General features: G+C 56.8%; 1 protein-coding gene across 4 annotated transcripts in view; it reads left to right on the top strand.

Annotated features, from left to right (window-relative positions):
- smg9 (SMG9 nonsense mediated mRNA decay factor) overlaps positions 1-21,188 on the top strand; it is a 44,427-nt gene extending 23,239 nt beyond the window's left edge. For 2 of the 4 annotated variants that reach the window (XM_072553590.1, XM_072553591.1), the window contains exons 7-14: positions 4,922-5,033; positions 5,223-5,318; positions 6,128-6,213; positions 9,345-9,451; positions 10,912-11,019; positions 12,497-12,622; positions 15,361-15,505; positions 20,157-21,188. In XM_072553590.1, coding sequence (XP_072409691.1) covers positions 4,922-5,033; positions 5,223-5,318; positions 6,128-6,213; positions 9,345-9,451; positions 10,912-11,019; positions 12,497-12,622; positions 15,361-15,505; positions 20,157-20,274 — 898 coding nt within the window. In that variant the 3' untranslated portion in view covers positions 20,275-21,188. Of the gene's footprint in view, positions 1-4,921; positions 5,034-5,222; positions 5,319-6,127; positions 6,214-9,344; positions 9,452-10,911; positions 11,020-12,496; positions 12,623-15,360; positions 15,506-19,830 lie in introns of all 4 variants that reach the window. The other 2 variants (XM_072553592.1, XM_072553594.1) reach the window with 2 other exon arrangements.
- Positions 21,189-21,621: the final 433 nt, after the last annotated feature.

Below are 21,621 nucleotides of genomic sequence, written 5' to 3'. Positions count from 1 at the left end.
GGGCACTGTCGGAGGGTCAGTGCGGAGGGAGTGGGGCACTGTCGGAGGGTCAGTGCGGAGGGAGTGGGGCACTGTCGGAGGGTCAGTGCGGAGGGAGTGGGGCACTGTCGGAGGGTCAGTGCGGAGGGAGTGGGGCACTGTCGGAGGGTCAGTGCGGAGGGAGTGGGGCACTGTCGGAGGGTCAGTGCGGAGGGAGTGGGGCACTGTCGGAGGGTCAGTGCGGAGGGAGTGGGGCACTGTCGGAGGGTCAGTGCGGAGGGAGTGGGGCACTGTCGGAGGGTCAGTGCGGAGGGAGTGGGGCACTGTCGGAGGGTCAGTGCGGAGGGAGTGGGGCACTGTCGGAGGGTCAGTGCGGAGGGAGTGGGGCACTGTCGGAGGGTCAGTGCGGAGGGAGTGGGGCACTGTCGGAGGGTCAGTGCGGAGGGAGTGGGGCACTGTCGGAGGGTCAGTGCGGAGGGAGTGGGGCACTGTCGGAGGGTCAGTGCGGAGGGAGTGGGGCACTGTCGGAGGGTCAGTGCGGAGGGAGTGGGGCACTGTCGGAGGGTCAGTGCGGAGGGAGTGGGGCACTGTCGGAGGGTCAGTGCGGAGGGAGTGGGGCACTGTCGGAGGGTCAGTGCGGAGGGAGTGGGGCACTGTCGGAGGGTCAGTGCGGAGGGAGTGGGGCACTGTCGGAGGGTCAGTGCGGAGGGAGTGGGGCACTGTCGGAGGGTCAGTGCGGAGGGAGTGGGGCACTGTCGGAGGGTCAGTGCGGAGGGAGTGGGGCACTGTCGGAGGGTCAGTGCGGAGGGAGTGGGGCACTGTCGGAGGGTCAGTGCGGAGGGAGTGGGGCACTGTCGGAGGGTCAGTGCGGAGGGAGTGGGGCACTGTCGGAGGGTCAGTGCGGAGGGAGTGGGGCACTGTCGGAGGGTCAGTGCGGAGGGAGTGGGGCACTGTCGGAGGGTCAGTGCGGAGGGAGTGGGGCACTGTCGGAGGGTCAGTGCGGAGGGAGTGGGGCACTGTCGGAGGGTCAGTGCGGAGGGAGTGGGGCACTGTCGGAGGGTCAGTGCGGAGGGAGTGGGGCACTGTCGGAGGGTCAGTGCGGAGGGAGTGGGGCACTGTCGGAGGGTCAGTGCGGAGGGAGTGGGGCACTGTCGGAGGGTCAGTGCGGAGGGAGTGGGGCACTGTCGGAGGGTCAGTGCGGAGGGAGTGGGGCACTGTCGGAGGGTCAGTGCGGAGGGAGCGGGGCACTGTCGGAGGGTCAGTGCGGAGGGAGCGGGGCACTGTCGGAGGGTCAGTGCGGAGGGAGCGGGGCACTGTCGGAGGGTCAGTGCGGAGGGAGCGGGGCACTGTCGGAGGGTCAGTGCGGAGGGAGCGGGGCACTGTCGGAGGGTCAGTGCGGAGGGAGCGGGGCACTGTCGGAGGGTCAGTGCGGAGGGAGCGGGGCACTGTCGGAGGGTCAGTGCGGAGGGAGCGGGGCACTGTCGGAGGGTCAGTGCGGAGGGAGCGGGGCACTGTCGGAGGGTCAGTGCGGAGGGAGCGGGGCACTGTCGGAGGGTCAGTGCGGAGGGAGCGGGGCACTGTCGGAGGGTCAGTGCTGAGCTCCGTAGTAGTGTCATGTATTTCCTCCTTATGTCGTTGTTGGAATGCCCTTCAGTTTGTGGAGGAAATGTGAAATGTAATGAAAACAAAGTGTGTTCCAGACTCATTTCCTTGCTATTCTGTTGGAGTCGCGGCGGGAGTGAGTGGTAATCCTGTGGTAGCCAGCCCCCTCCTGGTGTGAGGAAGGGGGGTGGTGTTGGCTTTGCGGACTGGAACGAGCACCGAGCCCAGCTGGAGAAGGAGCTGGAGTTGCCAGGAGCCCTGTGCTCTGCAGTAAACACTGCCCCAATTGTTCCTCTTCATCTGGTTGTTCATACTGGCTGCAGGCTGTCTCTCCTCTTGGCCCTGAGTTTGCGTGTTTTGACTGCGCCGGTATCTTTGCCAATCTGTGTGTGTTTTCCTCTCTCTCTCGGAGAGCTTGTGTGTGTGTGTGTGTGTGTGCAGTTTTGTGCACAGTCACCAGTCTGAGTGCTCTCGTGTTTGTGCATGCGTGTTCACGTCTGGGGTAGGGTGCATGGTTTGTTTTTCTGACTGTGTGCATGTCAGGGGCACATGTCTGTTTGTGGCTCAGTGTGCCAGCTTGCCCGCGTGTTTGCAACATGTGTCTGATTTCTTATGCGTGTGCAGACGTTTCTTGTCTGACTCCTGGCGTTCTGTAGCATGTTGGACCTGAAATGTTAACTCTCCTTTTCCCCCCCCCCACAGTTCCTGCCAGACCTGCTGAGTATTTTCTCCCCCCAGCAATGTCTGTTTTTGTTTCTGGTTTCCAGAGTCCGCATTCTTTCCGTTTCTTTTGACACATCAACAATCTGACGCAGGGATTGAGAGTGTTAAGAATCAGTTTGCAGCTGACTGGAGGGATAGGAGGTGTTGGGGCAGGCCTGGAGACGTGGCAGATGGCATACAACATGGGAACGTCTGAGGTCACGCACTTTGGTCGGAAGAATACTAGCCGAGACTAGTTTCTAAATGGAGAACGGGCTTTGGAAATCTGGAACCTGAAGGGATTTGGGACTCCCTAGTTCAGGATTCTCTTCAGGTTAAGAAGGATGGCTTGGCAGGTTTGGAAGGCAATGTTAGCTTTCCTTTCAAGAGGGCTGAAGTACAAGAGCAGAGATGTCCTGTATAAGGCTCTGGTCAAACCTCACTTGGAGTATTGTGAGCAGTTTTGGGCCCCTTTTCTAAGACAGGGTGTGCTGACTTTGGAGGGGGGATTCAGAGGGAGGGTTGGCGTCCAGAGATGAAGGGTTTGTTGCATAGAGTCAGAGAGATGTACAGCACAGAAACAGACGCTTCGGCCCAACCCGTCCATGCTGACCCAGATACCCCAACCTAATCTAGTCCCACCTGCCGGCCCATATCCCTCCAAACCCTTCCTATTCATATACCCATCCAAATGCCTCTTAAATGTTGTAATTGTACCAGCCTCCACCACATCCTCTGGCAGCTCATTCCATACACGTACCACCCTCTGTGTGAAAAAGCTGCCCCTTAGGTCTCTTTTATATCTTTCCCCTCTCCCCCTAAACCTATGCCCCTCTAGTTCTGGACTCCCCCACCCCAGGGAAAAGACTTTGTCTATTTATCCTATCCATGCCCCTCATGATTTTATAAACCTCTATCAGGTCACCCCTCAGCCTCCGACGCTCCAGGGAAAACAGCCCCAACCTGTTCAGCCTCTCCCTGTAGCTCAGATCCTCCAACCCTGGCAACATCCTTGTAAATCTTTTCCGAACCCTTTCAAGTTTCACAACATCTTTCCGATAGGAAGGACCAGAATTGATGAGTTGTGGTTGAGGACTCTGGGGCTGTACTCGATAGGTTTTGGAAGGAAAAGGAGCAGCAGAGTGGAGAATGGCTGATTGAATGCAGCATACTGAGAGGCTGGGACAGGCTGATGGGGAAATAATAGGACCCGAGGGCACAACCTCCGAGTGGAGGGACGACGTGGACGAATTTCTTCAGCCGGAGGGTAGGGAATCTGTTAAAACAATTCATTCACGGGTTAAGGGCACCGCTGTCTACCCTAGTGTTTATCGCCTCTCCCAGAGGGCAACTGAGAGTCAGCCATATTGCTGAGGGTCTGGAGTCCTCTGTAGGCCCAGACCAGATAAAGATGGCGGTTTGGTTCTCAAACAGATATTTGTGCGCCAGAAGGATTTTTCTGAAAATTGGCAACGGTTGTCGTTGGAATCTTAATGCCAGTTTTTTTTTTGGAAACTGGATTTGCATCCGGATCCTCGGAACGTTATCTGGATCTCTGGATTAACAGTCCAGTGATGACTCCACTAGACCATCACCTCCCCAGTGGGACTCACTGCCACACGAAGCTGTGGAGGCCAAGTCATTGCGTGTATTTGAGACCGAGTTTCCCTAAAGTGGTGTTACCAGTGTCTTGTACAACTGCAACGTGACGTCCCAACTCCTGAACTCAGTTTTCCGAAAATTGAAAGCACCCTGTCTACCTGGGACTGTTTTCCCTGGAGCGTCGGAGGCTGAGGGGTGACCTTATATAGAGGTTTATAAAATCATGAGGGGCACAGATAGGGTAAACAGACAAGTCTTTTCCCCTGGGGTGGGGGAGTCCAGAACTAGAGGGCACAGGGCGAGAGGGAAAAGATATAAAAGGGACCTGAGGGACAACGTTTTCACCCAGAGGGTGGTGTGTGTATGGAATGAGCTGCCAGAGGAAGTGGTGGAGGCTGGTACAATTACAACATTTAAAAGGCATCTGGATGGGTATATGAATAGGAAGGGTTTGGAGGGATATGGGCCGGGTGCTGGCAAATGGGACTAGAGTAGGTTAGGATATCTGGTCGACATGGATGAGGTGGGCTGAAGGATCTGGTACTGTGCGAGTCTGTAGTTACTGGGGGGGCATCAAAAGGTACATGGAGGAAGCAGGAGAATGGGAGTAAGAAGCATATCAGCTATGATCAAATGGTGGATCAGACTCGATGGGCTGAATGGCCTAATTTCTGCTCCTGTATCTTATAGTCTTGCGTGCTTTTCTGTTTAGTGTGTGTGTGTGTGCGTGCGCGCTGGTGTGTTTGACCTTTCACCACCACCACTGTACGCGTTTGGAGCGTGTGCACGTGTTTACTCTGTCTGATGTGTGTGTGTGTGTGTGTGTGTGCGCGCGCTGGTGTGTTTGACCTTTCACCACTACCACTGCACCCGTTTGGAGCGTGTGCACGTGTTTACTCTGTCTGATGTGTGTGTGTGTGTGTGTGTGTGTGTGGTTTGAGCTTGTTGCGTGTGTTCAAGGCCATCCCCTTGAGCGGAGAGTTCTGTGAAAGGCCAGGCTGTTCCCTCACAAGCGGTTTCTGTTTGGTTTTCGAAGGTCGTATGTGTTCCGAGCCCAGACCCAGGAGATTAAGGAACGCGGTGGGAACCAGACAAATGGTATCGACTTCTTCATTACCCAGGAACGCATCATATTCCTGGACACTCAGGTTCGGAGCTCGTGTCTTTTTGATCTGTGATATTGTCCAATGGAGATGACTGATGTCAGTGAGGTCACTGTGTCCCGCGATGGGGTTTGCTTTCCTCAGTCTTGTCTCTTGTGTGTTGGTTCCTGCTCTGTTGTATTTGAGCAGTGGGACAGACGTTAACTGTCATTCTTTTCCCTTTTGCTCCTGCAGCCTATTTTGAGTCCCGCCGTACTCGATCACCTGATCAATAATGATCGTAAACTCCCGCCGGAGTACAGTCTGCCGCACACCTACGTGGAGATGCAGGTACCCCGAGCCCACAGTGTGTGTAAACGGTGCCATGTTCGCTCCTGTCCCCAGGGAGACTGCCCGGCGTACCCACCCACAACGCACAACTCTCCCGTCCTCATCGCTCACTTCCTGCCCCCCCCGTCCGTCTCTGCACACCCCCCCTCCCCTCTGCCCATCTCTGCCCACCCCCCCTCCCCTCCATCTGTCTCTGCCCCCCTGGTCCGTCTCTGCCCCCCCTCCGTCCGTCTCTGCACCCCCGTCCACTTTGCCCATCTCTGCCCACTCCCCTCCCCTCCATCTGTCTCTGCCCCCCCCCCGCCGTCCGTCCATCTCTGCCCCCCCCCGTCCGTCTCTGCCCCCCTCCTCTGTCCGTCTCTGCCCACCCCCCTCCCCTCCATCCATCTCTGCCCACCCCCCTCCCCTCCATCTGTCTCTGCCCCCCCCGTCCGTCCGTCTCTGCCCCCGTCCTCCGTCCGTCTCTGCACCCCCTCCCCATCTCCCGTCTCTGCCCACCCCCCCTCCCCTCCATCTGTCTCTGCCCCCCACCCGTCCATCTCTGCCCCCCCTCCTCCGTCCGTCTCTGCACCCCCCTCCCCTCTGCCCATCTCTGCCCACCCCCCTCCCCCCGTCCGTCTCTGCCCCCCCTCCATCCATCTCTGCCCCCCTCTCCCCTCGCGCCAATTTCCCCCCCCCCCCCCCCACCCCCATACCTGTCTTTCCCCTCCCCCTCCCCCTCAGCCTCCCTCCTTCCCCTTGCCCTGTCCAGTTGGGCAGTGCCCCTGCCCTGCCTGTTGTCTAACATATGGTGTCCCTTGCACCCGCAGTCTCTGCAGATGACCGCCTTCCTGTTCACCGTGTGCCATGCAGTGCTCCTGGTCCAGGACTGGTTCACCGACCTCAACCTGTACAGGTAGGAGCAGCTTGCAGCCCAGGGGAGCACTGACCACACAGGGTGCCAGTTCAGGGGAGGGCACAGTGAGGCCGGGCACGCGCCATATCGGGAGAGACACAAGGGCAAACTAATGGAGGAACGGAGGGAGATGGGGAGAGACGCAAGGGCCAACCAATAAGGGGAGATGGGTGACGGTTGCAGATGGAATAATGGTGGGGAGATCGGTGGGGGGAGACGGGTGAGGTTGGGGGATGGAGTGGAGACAGGAGGGTGGGACAGGGGGTTGGACAAATTCAGTCACAGCCGAGAGAGGGAGAGTAAAACAATTCACCCCAAAGACACAGCATCATCACTTTCGTAGCTTGTCAATGTCCCTCTGTCTCTCTCTCTCTCTACTAAATTAGCCATAGGGATGTGTAGGTTAGGGTGGATTGGCTGTGGTAAATTACCCATAATGCCCAGGGATGAGCAGGTTGGGTGCGTTAGCCATGGGAAATGCAGGATCGTGAGGATGGGGTCTGGATTGGATGCTCATCGGTAGGTTGGCGTGACCGTGAGGGGCCGAATGGCCTGCTTCCACACTGTGTTGGGATTCCTATGATTTCACTCATTCACTCATTTCACGAAGATAGGTGGAGTTGTGGACAGTGAGGAGGGCTGTTGTCGGCTGCAGAGGGACTTAGATATGATGCAGAGCTGGGCTGAGGAGTGGCAGATGGAGTTCAACCCTGCCAAGTGTGAGGTTGTCCATTTTGGAAGGACAAATAAGAATGCGGAATACAGGGTTAATGGTAGGGTTCTTAGTAAGGTGGAGGAGCAGAGGGATCTTGGGGTCTATGTACATAGATCTTTGAAGGTTGCCACTCAGGTGGATAGAGTTTGTAAGAAGGCCTATGGAGTATTATCATTCATTAGCAGAGGGATTGAATTCAAGAGTCGTGAGGTGATGTTGCAGCTGTACAGGACTTTGGTTAGGCCACAGTTGGAGACTTGTGTGCAGTTCTGGTCGCCTCACTTTAGGAAAGATGTGGAAGCTTTGGAGAGGGTGCAGAGAAGATTTACCAGGATGTTGCCTGGAATGGAGAGTAGGTCGTACGAGGATAGGTTGAGAGTTCTCGGCCTTTTCTCGTTGGAACGGCGAAGGATGAGGGGTGACTTGATAGAGGTTTATAAGATGATCAGAGGAATAGATAGAGTAGACAGTCAGAAACTTTTTCCCCGGGTACAACAGAGTGTTACAAGGGGACATAAATTTAAGGTGAAGGGTGGAAGGTATAGGGGAGATGTCAGGGGTGGGTTCTTTACCCAGAGAGTGGTGGGGGCATGGAATGCGCTGCCCGTGGGAGTGGTAGAGTCAGATTCATTGGCGACCTTTAAGTGGCATTTGGATAGGTACATGGATGGGTGCTTAATCTAGGTTAGAAGTTCGGCACAACATCGTGGGCCGAAGGGCCTGTTCTGTGCTGTATTGTTCTATGTTCTATGTTCATTCGAGTGAATACAAGTACAGGCCCCATCTGTAGAGTATCCTGTCACAGCATAAAGCTTCAGTCTGCTTGAATGGTCAGCCTGAGGGAATCCATGTTGTCCCTGGCCCAGGGTAAGGATATATTCCCTGCGGGAGAGTGACCAGGACTCCACACCGTGAATCACTCCAGCGTTAATCCCAGTCTCGCAGCTGCCACAGCTCAGCCCCCGCCCCTTGCTGTCCTGGAACTCCGAGTCCTCTCAGAATTTGGTCGCAGACACATTCCAGGAAATGCTGATCCAGTGGGATATTGGCTGCAAGTCCCAGGTCCATGGGAATGTGGCTCGCTCAGCCCATGTTGATGGAGAGCTGCCTGGGAAAGCAGTTAGATAGCAGGTCCGAGGGGGGAAGAGAGAGAGAGAGAGAGAGAGAGACAGTCACAGACGTGGAGTGGGTGGGGGTGCGAAGGGTGAGGGACGATGATGCGCATTTGTAGAGAGACCCAAGTTGCAGGCATGGGAATCCTTACACACACCAGACACCAGCGATGGCAGACGGATCCTTTGTTTATTGTCTCTTCAGGAAGACGGTGCCTCCGACAGTGCGGCGCTCCCTCAGCACTGACCCTCCGACAGTGCCCACTCCCTCAGCACTGACCCTCCGACAGTGCGGCCCTCCCTCAGCACTGACCCTCCGACGGTGCGGCGCTCCCTCAGCACTGACCCCCCGACAGTGCCCACTCCCTCGGCGCTGACCCTCCGACAGTGCGGCCCTCCCTCAGCACTGACCCTCCGACGGTGCGGCGCTCCCTCAGCACTGACCCTCCGGCGCGGCGCTCCCTCGGCGCTGACCCTCCGACGGTGCGGCGCTCCCTCGGCGCTGACCCTCCGACGGTGCGGCGCTCCCTCGGCGCTGACCCTCCGACGGTGCGGCGCTCCCTCGGCGCTGACCCTCCGACGGCGCGGCGCTCCCTCGGCGCTGACCCTCCGACGGTGCGGCGCTCCCTCGGCGCTGACCCTCCGACGGTGCGGCGCTCCCTCGGCGCTGACCCTCCGACGGCGCGGCGCTCCCTCGGCGCTGACCCTCCGACGGTGCGGCGCTCCCTCGGCGCTGACCCTCCGACGGTGCTGCACAGTTGAGCAGGCAGGCGGGTGACTCTGTGACTGTCAGAGACAGGTGACTGCCTCTATCTGAGGGAACCCGTCCAGCATCTACGACTCCTTTTTCTCTGTCGCCTCCTGTAAACCGTACAGCACTCTGTGATCTCGGAGTTCCTGCAGAGCGTGACAAGAAGTGAGATTCAGGTTAACAAAGGGACCAAGGTGTGGAGAGAAGGGCAGATGTGGACAGAATGAGTGGCATTGAGAGAGCCAGGGAGATGTGCACCGCGACTGACAGAGAGGAGGAAAGACAGGTTAAGGGTCAGACAGACCGACAGCTGACTCCCGGGGATCCACCGCTCAGTGAGGGCATGACCCTGCATCCCCAGCACCCAACTCATTCGACAGGTCATCGCGATCCCTGCCTGGTGTCTGCTGTTCTGGAGGGCGCTCGGTGTCAAAGTTCAGGCTTGGTTGTGTTCCCAGAGGGCAGCGGGTGAGGGGGTACTTGACCCTGAGAGGTCAGAAGGAGAGTGCCCTGTGCCATTGAATAATGACGGGCGACGTTTTCACTTGCTCAGGTTCCTGCAGACAGCGGAGATGCTGAAACCTTCCACTCCCTCACCAAGTCACGAGTCGAGCGGGGGCCCGGGTTCGGACGAAGGGTCGGAATATTACCCGCACATCAGTAAGTACAGAGGGAGCCTCCCAGGTCAGCGTCTGTGACTGAGCTGAGCAGTGCAGCAAATGGCCCTGGGTATCAGAGAGCTGCTTCCATTCAATCAGGGCACACAGGGGCGTGTTACCCAGTCGAGTAATGAACCAGAACAGCTCTCATTCCCCGATTCAGGATCCTGTGAATGCAGGCCGCAACGCTGAGAGTTACTGAGGCTCCCAGGCCGAGGGAGCTGAGGGGTTGCAATGTCAGCATGGAGCTTGCAGTAGCGTGGAGACTGCGGGGCGTATCAGAGGATATCTGGGGAGTGGTTTCCCGAGTCACTCGCCAGGTTTTCAGAGGGGGCAGGAGCCCTCCCGTGAGGAGCTGATCCAGTTACGATTCACCTCGGACTGTGCCCCCTCACCTCCCACCCTCCTGAGCAACACGGTTCCAGCTTCCATTTCCCACCTCATGGGAAAGGTGCAGCTCATCCAGAATGCTGCCCCGAAACCCTCCTCATCTCTGTAAGCCCCTACACCCCCTCCCTATCTCTGTAACCCCCCTCCAGCCCCTACACCCCCTCCCTATCTCTGTAACCCCCCTCCAGCCCCTACACCCCCTCCCTATCTCTGTAACCCCCTCCAGCCCCTACGCCCCCTCCCTATCTCTGTAACCCCCCTCCAGCCCCTACGCCCTATCTCTGTAACCTCCTTTGGTTCTTGCCCCTTGTGTACCCCCGGGGATGCTGAGGGGTGTGTGGGAGTGCAGCTCTGTTGAGGACGGCGTCTCTGGGATGAGCTCCTGGGCCGCGGGCTCTCTGTGCCCCCCGCTCCCCTGGTCCGGGTTAACACCCCCTCAATCCGTGTGGAGTTACAGAGCGGCTGAGGGGCGATGCCAGGAATTGTTCCGTGTCTTTTGAGTCCTTGGGCGCGTGGCTCGATCGGAGAGACTGGGCCTGCTGTCCTTGAGGTCGAGGAGGTTTGAATCACTGAGGATGGGTGGAGGGGGGGGGGGGGGGGGGGGTGAATCAGTGAGCAGATTGGATAAGGAGATACTCTTCCTGTTGATCGGGGTTAGGACCGAGAGTCTGTTGCCTGAGAAACAGTTCTACTAGTGGTGCGCTCCAAAAGGGGGAGTTGGATCATAATCTACAGGGGAAAGGTTTGGAAGGGAGCTGGCCCGAGGGTGAGAGAGAGTGACTCCTGTGGGTACGACCAGCCACCTGCTCTCTCTCTCTCTCTTTCTCTCTCTCTCTTTCTCTCTCTCTCTTTCTCTTTCTCTTTCTCTTTCTCTCTCTCGCGCTCTCTCGCGCTCTCTCGCGCTCTCTCGCGCTCTCTCGCGCTCTTTCCCACCCCTCCGTGGTGCTGTACGTTCCGTGGGCAGCAGCTGGTCCCGAGAGGGTGGGCACTCGAGATATCTGACCGGTTTGGGCTGGCCCCAGTCTCCTGCGCTGTCTGGTTTGACTCCCTCCGTGTTTCCGTTCTGTGCAGTTTTCGTGCAGAATAAAGCCAGGCGGGACGACTTCTGCCCACGCAACCTCAAGAAGATGCACACGGTCATCGACAAACTGATGCTGCACTCCCACCTCAAGTATAAAGGTAACGGGGTTTGACAGGGACAAGGGTGGCCATGGGGGGGGGGTCGGGGTTCATTCCCACATTCTAGCTCCCATTGGAGTGGACTCTCTGTGAGCAGCAGTTTAACCAGCCTGGCGTAGAGGGAGCTTTACAGATGGAGTATAGGAGTTGGGGAGGTCATGTTGCGGATGTACATTAGTTGGGCCACTGTTGGAATATTGTGTGCAATTCTGGTCTCCTTCCTATTGGAAAGATGTTGTGAAACTTGAAAGGGTTCAGGAAAGATTTACAAGGATGTTGCCAGGGTTGGAGGATCTGAGCTACAGGGAGAAGCTGAACAGGCTGGGGCTGTTTTCCCTGGAGTGTCGGAGGCTGAGGGGTGACCTTATAGAGGTTTATAAAATTATGAGGGGCATGGATAGGATAAATGGACAAAGTCTTTTCTCTGGGGTCGGGGAGTCCATAAGTAGAGGGCATAGGGTGAGATGGGAAAAGATATAAAAGAGACCTAAGGGGCAACTTTTCACCCAGAGGGTGGTACGTGTATGGAATGAGCTGCCAGAGGATGTGGTGGAGGCTGGTACAATTACAACATTTAAGAGGCATTTGGATGGGTATATGAATAGGAAGGGTTTGGAGGGATATGGGCCGGGTGCTGGCAGGTGGGACTAGATTGGGTTGGGATATCTGGGTCAGCATGGACGGGTTGGATCGAAGGGTCTGTTTCTGCGCTGGACCTCTCTCTGACTGTTTGGCCAGACGAGTTGAGTTTGCTCGTGAAAGGGCACGGGCAGAATCCTGGCCATGGTGGCCCAGGTAGCGAGCGAGCTGAGTTGAGCCCGTCAGAAACCGGTCAGTTTGCACTCGGCCGGAACACCGTGTCCCAATCGGCACTCCGCACGCTTCGGGAACGCTGCCAGAGTCTCAGCAAGAGGGGCTGGAGGGGATTGACCGGGAGAGGGATCCAGGGAGCGGGGGTGGGGTGGGGGGAGGTGTGGCATTCCCGTGGAGAGACCAGAAGAAGCTGGGATCGTTTCTCCCCCCCGCACCCCCCCAAACAAATTTCGGAGCTGGGAAAGGGTCAGGAGGAGATTGAATCGTGGTGTTCAGAATGCCTGGGGAGGGGGGAATAGGTGTTCAATCGAGTCGATGAGGGAGACCCCTTCTCCAGGTGGGTCAGTCAACAGGGGGGCATGGATTGGAGAGAATCAGGAAGTGACCTCCGAGGAGGTGGGGGAGGGGCTGGATGAGTTGTTGTGATCTGCCGTGCGCTGCCTGGAAGAGGCGGGAGGTGGGGTGGGGGGAGGTCTCTGTCTTCGCCAGGTGTGGTGGGCTTCCGTTGTGGTGTCACCTGTTTACATCCATTTAAACCCCATCGGAGTCCCAATCCGGATTGAACCCAGCCCGGTGTTTGTCACCTCTTGCAGCCGGCCCAACGTTTACTCGTTTCCCGGTCGGGCTGGGTCATTTTGCTAACAGCTTTCCCTGTTCACCTCAGGTACGCTCTCCATGTTGGACTGCAACATCTTCCCTGGGCTGAGCAATGACTTCCTGGAGTCAGAGGTCAATTTGTTTCTCCTCCCGGTGATGGAGAGTGAGGTGGAGGAGAACCTGGTCAGAGCTGGTAAGATGACCATTCCCCGGGCCCTTCCAAACCGGTGTTTGAAAGGAACAATGGCCAGTGCACTGCTCCAAGTCACTCCACTGAACGTTCAGCTCCCTCTACACTGTTTCCCCCCCCCCATCAAACACTCCCAGGGACAGGGACAGCACGGGGTTAGATACAGAGTAAAGCTCTCTCTACACTGTCCCCCCCATCAAACACTCCTAGGACAGGGACAGCACAGGGTTAGATACAGAGTAAAGCTCCCTCTACACTGTCCCCCCCATCAAACACTCCTAGGACAGGGACAGCACAGGGTTAGATACAGAGTAAAGCTCCCTCTACACTGTCCCCCCCATCAAACACTCCCAGGACAGGGACAGCACAGGGTTAGATACAGAGTAAAGCTCCCTCTACACTGTCCCCCCCATCAAACACTCCCAGTACAGGGACAGCACGGGGTTAGATACAGAGTAAAGCTCCCTACACACAGTCCCCCATCAAACACTCCCAGGACAGGGACAGCACGGGGTTAGATACAGAGTAAAGCTCCCTCTACACTGTCCCCCCCATCAAACACTCCCAGGGCAGGGACAGCACAGGGTTAGATACAGAGTAAAGCTCCCTCTACACTGTCCCCCCCATCAAACACTCCTAGGACAGGGACAGCACAGGGTTAGATACAGAGTAAAGCTCCCTCTACACTGTCCCCCCCCATCAAACACTCCCAGGACAGGGACAGCACGGGCTAGATACAGAGTATAGCTCCCTCTACACTGTCCCCCCCATCAAACACTCCCAGGACAGGGACAGCACAGGGTTAGATACAGAGTAAAGCTTCCTCTACACTGTCCCCCCCCATCAAACACTCCCAGGGCAGGGACAGCACAGGGTTAGATCCAGAGTAAAGCTCCCTCTACACTCTGCTATCAAATCCTCACACGCCTGCCCCATGCCTTGCCGGTGACAGCCAGGCTTTGAGGAGTCGCGCGGTGAGTTCCTGACGGCATAAATCCCAGCCTCTGGCCTCCTGTCACTGCAGCAACGTCTGTAACAGCATTCACTGGCCGCAAATCCCCGAACAAACCCAGGAAGTAAGGGCGTGTGAAAGTGTCTCCCCCCAGTCCCTTTGGGGCGACTCTAGAGAACAGGCAGCCAAAGATCACATGCAGGCTGTGAAATATCCAAACAGACCATCACCCTCTCAGAGAAACCAGCCAGAACTCCCCACTGTGTGCTGGACCTTTCCAAACATCGTGCACAACAGTGCTCACTGTCTGCAGTGTTTGAAATCAGACCCTCAGAGATGTTTATAACTACTGAGGTGGTTCTGTTTTTGGGAAGTTGATCACTCGCAGGAAAGGTGGGTACAGGAATGCTGTCAGTAAGTTCCCACAACCTGCACCAATTCCTAGTTTCATGTCCGTTGAGGGATAAGTAATTGTCCCCAGAAAACTTATCCATCCACACTCTCTCCTAACAGTGGCCTGGGGTCCTTGATCATGGCTGCTCAATCAGACCTCGGTTACCTCAGAAACACGGTACCTCGGAGAGAGTGCGGACCTCCCTGTGCCCGGCACCGGATTCATCAACCCTCTCGTTTCCTATTCTCCGCTCAATCCCTGGACCCGAACTTCGAGGGGCTGTCTTTTCAACCAGACCTCGAGGTCAGGAGGAGAGAACAAAATCCCACTGACGCTCTGTTGAAGAGCAGCAAGCGTTGGGGAATAAGTGGGAGGATTCACCCCTGTGTCCTGGGGCCAGTATCTGTCCCCAAATCAGCACGTTGGTCTCTGGGTCTTTTTCGCTTGTGATTGAACAGTACAGTCCAGGCCCTTCGGCCCTCCACGCGTTGAGGGTGGGAGCTGGGGCTGTGTGCAAATTGGCTTTTGGGTCTCCTGCAGGAGCAACTTGAAAACCTAGGAGATAGGAGCAGGAGAAGGCCACTCAGCCCTTCGATAGGACCATGGCTGACCATCCAACTCAGTCCCTGCTCTCCCCTTTGATCCCTTTACCCCGAAGAACGATACAGAGTCATAGAGATGTACAGCACTGAAACAGACCCTTCAGTCCAACCCGTCCATGCTGACCCAGATATCCCAACCCAATCTAGTCCCACCTGCCAGCACCCGGCCCATATCCCTCCCAAACCCTTCCTATTCATATACCCATCCAAATGCCCCTTAAATGTTGTAATTGTACCAGCCTCCACCACATCCTCTGGCAGCTCATTCCATACACGTACCACCCTCTGGGTGAAAAAGCTGCCCCTTAGATCCCTTTTATATTTTCCCCCTCTCACCCTAAACCTATGCCCCTCTAGTTCTGGACTCCCCGACCCCAGGGAAAAGACTTTGTCTATTTACCCTATCCATGCCCCTCATGATTTTGTAAACCTCTATAAGGTCACCCCTCAGCCTCCGACGCTCCAGGGAAAACAGCCCCAGCCTGTTCAACCTCTCCCTATCACTCAAACCCTTCAATATCCCTGAGTCAGCACATTGGGATCTGCGTCTTTTTTGCTTGTGTTTGAACAGTACGGTACAGCACAGGACAGGCCCTTCGGCCCTCGATGTGTTGTGGGTGGGAGGTGGGGCTGGGTGTAAGTTGGCTTTTGGGTCTCCTGTGCATGAGGGTTCCTGTACCTTCTCTTTTCGCTTTGAGATGTCAGTGTGACGATTGTGAGCTTTCTCTGTCTTTCGGCCTTTGCTGACAGTGAAGTTTTTTTCCTTCCTTCACGCGCACACGTGCACGCACAGGGACCGGAGGGATATCTCTGTTCTCACTGCTTCCGGGTTACAAAGGTCACCCCAGCTTCCAGTCTCTGGTGGGCAAACTCAGGAGCCAGATCCTGTCCATGTGCCGGCCTCAGCTCTCACACACCATCCTCACCGAGAAAAACTGGTAAGGACACCCCTTTGGCCCTACGCTCAGCCTGCTATCTCAGTCTGTCGACGTCACCCTCCCTCACTGAGAGCGCGGAGCGAAAGGGGGAGCTTGTTCCCCCACAAGGAGGCGGATTGTGTCGTGGTTTGAAGGGGGAAACATAGAAAACAGGAGTGGGCCATTCCAGCCTTTCAAAGCCCCATTCAATAAGGTCACTTTCTGACCCCACACCCTTTGATCCCTGTAGCCCTAATCTAAAGCCATCTTGGAAACCAGGAATGTTCTGGTCCCAACCAGTGGCTGTGGTAGACAGTCCCATGGGCTCCCCCACTGTTTCTCCTCAGCTTAGCCTTGCCCCGTACCTTGACACCTAGTTATGGACTCCCCAGTCGCCAGGGCCATCCTTCCTGGTGGATAAGGACGTGAGCGAGTGAGGACCTGGGGGGGTGTGGTGGTGGTGGTGATGAAGAGGAGGGTAAGGGATGGCTTAGGTGGCGCAGGAATGCTTCTGGATGGACCGAGTGGCCTGTTTGCGTGCGGTATGTCTCGCGTCTCAGGAAGGTTGGTTCGTCAGCCTGCGCTGTTGCCACGGCGATCCCCGAGTTAGGCTTCCCGACCTCGTAGGCCTCACTGCTCCCAGATGTCATGCGCAGAGTTGGGCGGGATGTGTCAATAAGTGGGTAGGCCTCACGGGACCTGGTGGGTCATTTATGATCCACTCTTCATGCATCGAGTGAGATTCTCAGCTGATTTAGAGGTTGCTGAAGTCTCCGTGACAAGTGAATTGGGAATGTCTTTCAGAAGAAACAAAAATGCCTTTCCGCTTATTCCTTGCTGTGAACGCTGAGTGAGTTGTTAGTGTAGAAGAATTGGACAATGCCAGGGGGAGCCTGATTGGCTGACAGGATGCATCCAATCGGATCAAGCAAGACTACAGTCTCTCTGATTGGCTGGTTGGGGGTGGGTCCTTCTGACTGGCCAGTGTCTGTGGCATGGTGCAGGGTTGGTGACAGAGCGTCATGTCATTGACCGATTGCCGCCCCATCTGTTTCCTCTCGACCATCCGTAACATGTCGCCAACATCATCAGCTCAGCAGTAACCTGCTCAGTGACGCCCAGTTTGGGTTCCACCAGGGCCACTCAGCTCCTGATCTCATTACAGCCTCGGTTCAAACAAGGACAAATGTTCTGAATTGGGGGGGGTCAGGGTCAGAGTCAGAGTGTCAGCCCTTGACATTAAGTCTGCTTTCGACCGAGTGTGGCATCAAGGAGCCCTAGCGAAACTGGAATCGGTGGGTATTGGAGCAAACTTGTTGGTTGGAATCATATCTAGCACATAGGAAGATGGTTATGGTTGTTGGATGATCAGTCATCTTGGCTCCAGGCCATCTCTGCAGGAGTCCCTCAGGGTAGTGTCCTAGGCCCAACCATCTTCAGCTGCTTCATCGATGACCTTCCCTCCATCATAAGGTCAGAGGTGAGGATGTTCGCTGATGGTTGCACAGTGGTCAACACAATTCGTGATTCCTCAGATACTGAAGTTGTCCATGTCCAAATCCAACACGATCTGGACAATATCCAGGCTTGGGTTGACAAGTGGCCGGTTATATTGGTGCCACGCAAATGCGAGGCGGTGACCATCACCAATAAAAGACAGTCCAACCATCACCCCTTGATGTTGCCATCCTCTATCAGCATCCTGTAGGTGCCCATCGATCAGAAAATGAACTGGACGAGAGAGGCTACTAGAGCAGGTCAGAGGCGGGAATCAGTGTGGAAGCAGGTCATCAGGCCCGTCGAGTCCACACTGACTCTCTGAAGAGCATCCCACCCAGATTCATCCTCACCCTATTCCTGTGACCCTGCACTTCCCAGGGGTAATATGCACTGAGCCTGCACATCCCTGGGCACTATGGGATAATTTAGCATGGCCAATCCACCCTAACCTGCACATCCCTGGGAACTATGGGTAATTTATCATGGCCAATCCACCCTAACCTGCACATCCCTGGGCACTATGGGATAATTTATCATGGCCAATCCATCCTAACCTGCACATCCCTGGGCACTATGGGTAATTTATCATGGCAAATCCATCCTAACCTGCACATCCCTGGGCACTATGGGTAATTTATCATGGCCAATCTGCCATAACCTTCACATATTTGGTGTGTCGGAGGAAACCCCACGCAGACACGAGGAGAATGTGCAAATTACACACAGACAGTCCCCTGAAGGTGGGTTAAACCCAGGTCCCTGGTGCTGTGGGGCAGCAGTGCTAACCACTGAGCCACCTCACCCAGGAATCCTGCAGTGAGGAACTCCCCTCCTGACTGCCCCCAAAGCCTGTCCCACCATCGACAAGGCCCAAGGCAGAAGGGTGAGGGAATACTCCCCACTTGCCCCTGGAAAGGGGCAGCTCCAACAACACTCAAGAAGCTCGACACCATCCAGGGACAAAGCAGCCCCCCGCTGGATTGGCCCCACACCCACAAACATCCCCTCCCTCCCCCCACCGACCCTCAGTAACAGCAGTGTGTACCATCCCCTCCCTCCCCCACTGCTCAGTAACAGCAGTGTGTACCATCCCCTCCCTCCCCCCACCGACCCTCAGTAACAGCAGTGTGTACCATCCCCTCCCTCCCCCCACCGACCCTCAGTAACTGCAGTGTGTACCATCCCCCCCTCCCTCACCCACCGACCCTCAGTAACAGCAGTGTGTACCATCCCCTCCCTCCCCCACCGACCCTCAGTAACAGCAGTGTGTACCATCCCCTCCCTCCCCCCCACCGACCCTCAGTAACAGCAGTGTGTACCATCCCCTCCCTCCCCCACCGACCCTCAGTAACAGCAGTGTGTACCATCCCCTCCCTCCCCCACTGCTCAGTAACAGCAGTGTGTACCATCCCCTCCCTCCCCCCCCCACCGACCCTCAGTAACAGCAGTGTGTACCATCCCCTCCCTCCCCCCACCGACCCTCAGTAACAGCAGTGTGTACCATCCCCTCCCTCCCCCCCACCGACCCTCAGTAACAGCAGTGTGTACCATCCCCTCCCTCCCCCCACCGACCCTCAGTAACAGCAGTGTGTACCATCCCCTCCCTCCCCCCACAGACCCTCAGTAACAGCAGTGTGTACCATCCCCTCCCTCCCCCCACCGACCCTCAGTAACTGCAGTGTGTACCATCTACAAGACCCACTGCAGAAACTCACCAAAGATCCTCAGGCAGCACCTTCCAAACCCACCGTCACTTCCATCGAGAAGGACAAGGGGCAGCAGGTACATGGAACACCACCCTCCTGCAAGTTCCCCTCCACACACCCTCCCGGCTTGGAAATATATCGGCCGTTCCTTCCTGGGTCAGAATCCTGGGACTCCCTCCCTCAGGGACATTGTGGGTCTGCCCACAGCACATGGACTGCAGCAGCTCAAGAAGGCAGCTCACCCCCACCTTGTGAAGGGGTGCACCTCTGGACGGGGGGAGGCAGTAAAGGCCGATCCCAATCAGTGAGGCCCAGGTCCCGTGAGAAACTGGGAAAAGAACGTCCAGGAACAATTATTCCACTCCGAGTTGGTAATCGCTGGTGCTGACCTCGCTTCTGCAGATTAGTGTCAAGTTTGATGGATTATCAACATTGATCATCAGCCAGTCCCATCCTCAGGGTGTTCACAGGGATGGGGAGGAGGGAGGATGGGGGGTTGTATCTCCCAGCTATTTGTTATGACTGACTCACATCAGGGATTCATCAGGAAAATTGGCCTCTAGGGGATTGCCATGGCAACCAGCAAACAGGACAGTGATTAACAATGTATTTTCATGCTGCAAACTAACTGAGGCAGGAAGGCAATACCTCCCTCCCTCTGGGGCTAGTGCTGAGGGAGCGCCGCGCTGTCGGAGGGTCAGTGCTGAGGGAGCGCCGCGCTGTCGGAGGGTCAGTGCTGAGGGAGCGCCGCGCTGTCGGAGGGTCAATGCTGAGGGAGTGGGCACTGTCGGAGGGTCAGTTTCCACTGAGACATTAAAGGAACAGCGTACCAGCTCCGTGTCACGGTATTACAGACTGCCCACCTTGAAGTAGGATGATGCAAAACTGTGCCCAGTGACCTGAGCTCATTCCTGAACCTGGAATCACTTGGAAAAAGTGGCACCCTGATTGAGTGGCATCAGTGGGATCTTGCTGTGCAGGTTTTGGCTTCCACTGCACATCCCTCGTGGTGGAGGTGGCATGGTACGATGCTCAGTTGGGTGTGGGTGCGGGCGGGGGATGGGGAGGGGTGACCAACTTGGGCCGGGGGGGGCTGTTGCTTTGCAATCACAAGCTCTTTCCTTCTGTTCCTTCCGGAAGGTTCCACTACGCCGCCCGGATCTGGGATGGGGTGAAGAAATCCTCAGCTCTCTCCGAGTACAGTCGTCTGTTGTCCTGAGGGGGTTGGAGTGGAGGGGGGGTGTGATGCGGTGAACCCCCCCCCCCCCCCCCCCCCCCCCCCCCAACCCCACTCCGTGTGGAAGACCCTGAGGGAGAACCCACTCTGGCCTTCGGGAGAGGGGTAGGAGAGCAGCGTGCACAGAGTGATCCGACTCCCTGTGTTCCCGGATCTTGGCATTCCCTTCTCCAGGAGCGCGTTCCCGTCAGTTCTCGCTCCCCTCACACCTGCCTCTTTCCTCCCCCAGGACTGCAGTGTTGAGGGAACTGGGAGGCAGAATCCCACACGGCCCTTTCGGGGCGGGATATCTCCCATTTTGGGGCGTGTTCCTGAGGCGGAGGAAAGGGGATGGATCGATGGAATGATGTTCGGGAGTTGAGGGGTTCGGGAGTGGCACCAGCAAGTCGCGGGAGCTTGGATGAACTGACCGCTCCATGTCAGTCTTGGACTGGGATCACTCCGTCCTGTCGCGGTGAGCAGCGCATGTGGGAGGGGGTGCGAGAGCACCAACGTCCGTGCTCTCCATTTAACCCCCTTCCAAACATCCCCACCCCTCCACACACACAAACACACCCCCACCCACTGGGGTCATTTTCTCCCCCCCCCCCCCCCACTCCCCCTCGAACTCTGCTCGGTCACCTCTGGAGCGTGGTGTTTCTGAGATGGCTCTCTCACTGCGGGCCAGGAGGAGTGAGGAAGGTTTCGGGAAGGAATGGCCTCTTGAGGCCGTTCAGCCCCCTTCTAGCCCCCCTGGCTCATCCACCATTCATTTGCTCCAAGACCCTTAACCCGTTGGTCAGTATCCCTCCCTTTTCTTGCAATTTTCCTGAAATTCCCCTTGACTCGGGATTGGTGGGGCCAGGGAGAGAATTCTCGATTTCCCTCTTCCTGATGTGTTCCCCCCCCCCCCAAACTGGGAATGGGAAGACCTGGAACTTGATGTGGACTCTTCCCAATGGACACAGAGCCAATGGGGAGAAAGGAGTGACCCGTCGAATGGTTTCAGAGTTGGGAGGAGGGGAATGAGGGGAGAGACAGTGAACTCCCGAGACAGAGCAACGATCCCGTGACACTGTCACCACCCCCTGCCAGAGTGTGGTCAGCTGTGTGTGTTAGAGCAGCCTCCCCCCCCCCCCCCCCCCCCCAGGGCAGCGATGTGTGGGCACACTCTCTGGGTCACACCAAAGCAGTCGGTGTGATTTGTTTCCGAGTGTGGTGAAGGGTCACTTGTTCTCCCACTCTCTGCTGACTCGATCTATTAAAGTTAACGTTTCTGTTTGTGGTTCGAAGGCTGTCTTGCTTTCTCGGGAGGAGGGGGATGGATGGGGGAGTGTGCGGGAGGAGGGGGATGGATGGGGGAGTGTGCGGGAGGAGGGGGATGGATGGGGGAGTGTGCGGGAGGAGGGGGATGGATGGGGGAGTGTGCGGGAGGAGGGGGATGGATGGGGGAGTGTGCGGGAGGAGGGGGATGGATGGAGGAGTGTGCGGGAGGAGGGGGATGGATGGGGGAGTGTGCGGGAGGAGGGGGGTGGATGGGGGAGTGTGCGGGAGGAGGGGGATGGGGGAGTGTGCGTGTGCGTGCGAGGGTGAAAGTGTGCGTTGACTGTGAGGGGTGTGGAGATGCACAGGGTGGTGTGTGTGTGTGAGAGAGAGAGAGGGGGTGGAGGGGATGTGTGTGTATGTGCACAGTGGGAGCAGGAGTCGTGTTACAA

The sequence above is a fragment of the Chiloscyllium punctatum genome, chromosome 34 (genome assembly GCF_047496795.1).
Source record: "Chiloscyllium punctatum isolate Juve2018m chromosome 34, sChiPun1.3, whole genome shotgun sequence".
NCBI lineage: Eukaryota > Metazoa > Chordata > Chondrichthyes > Orectolobiformes > Hemiscylliidae > Chiloscyllium > Chiloscyllium punctatum.
This window is presented reverse-complemented; position numbering and strand designations above follow the sequence as displayed.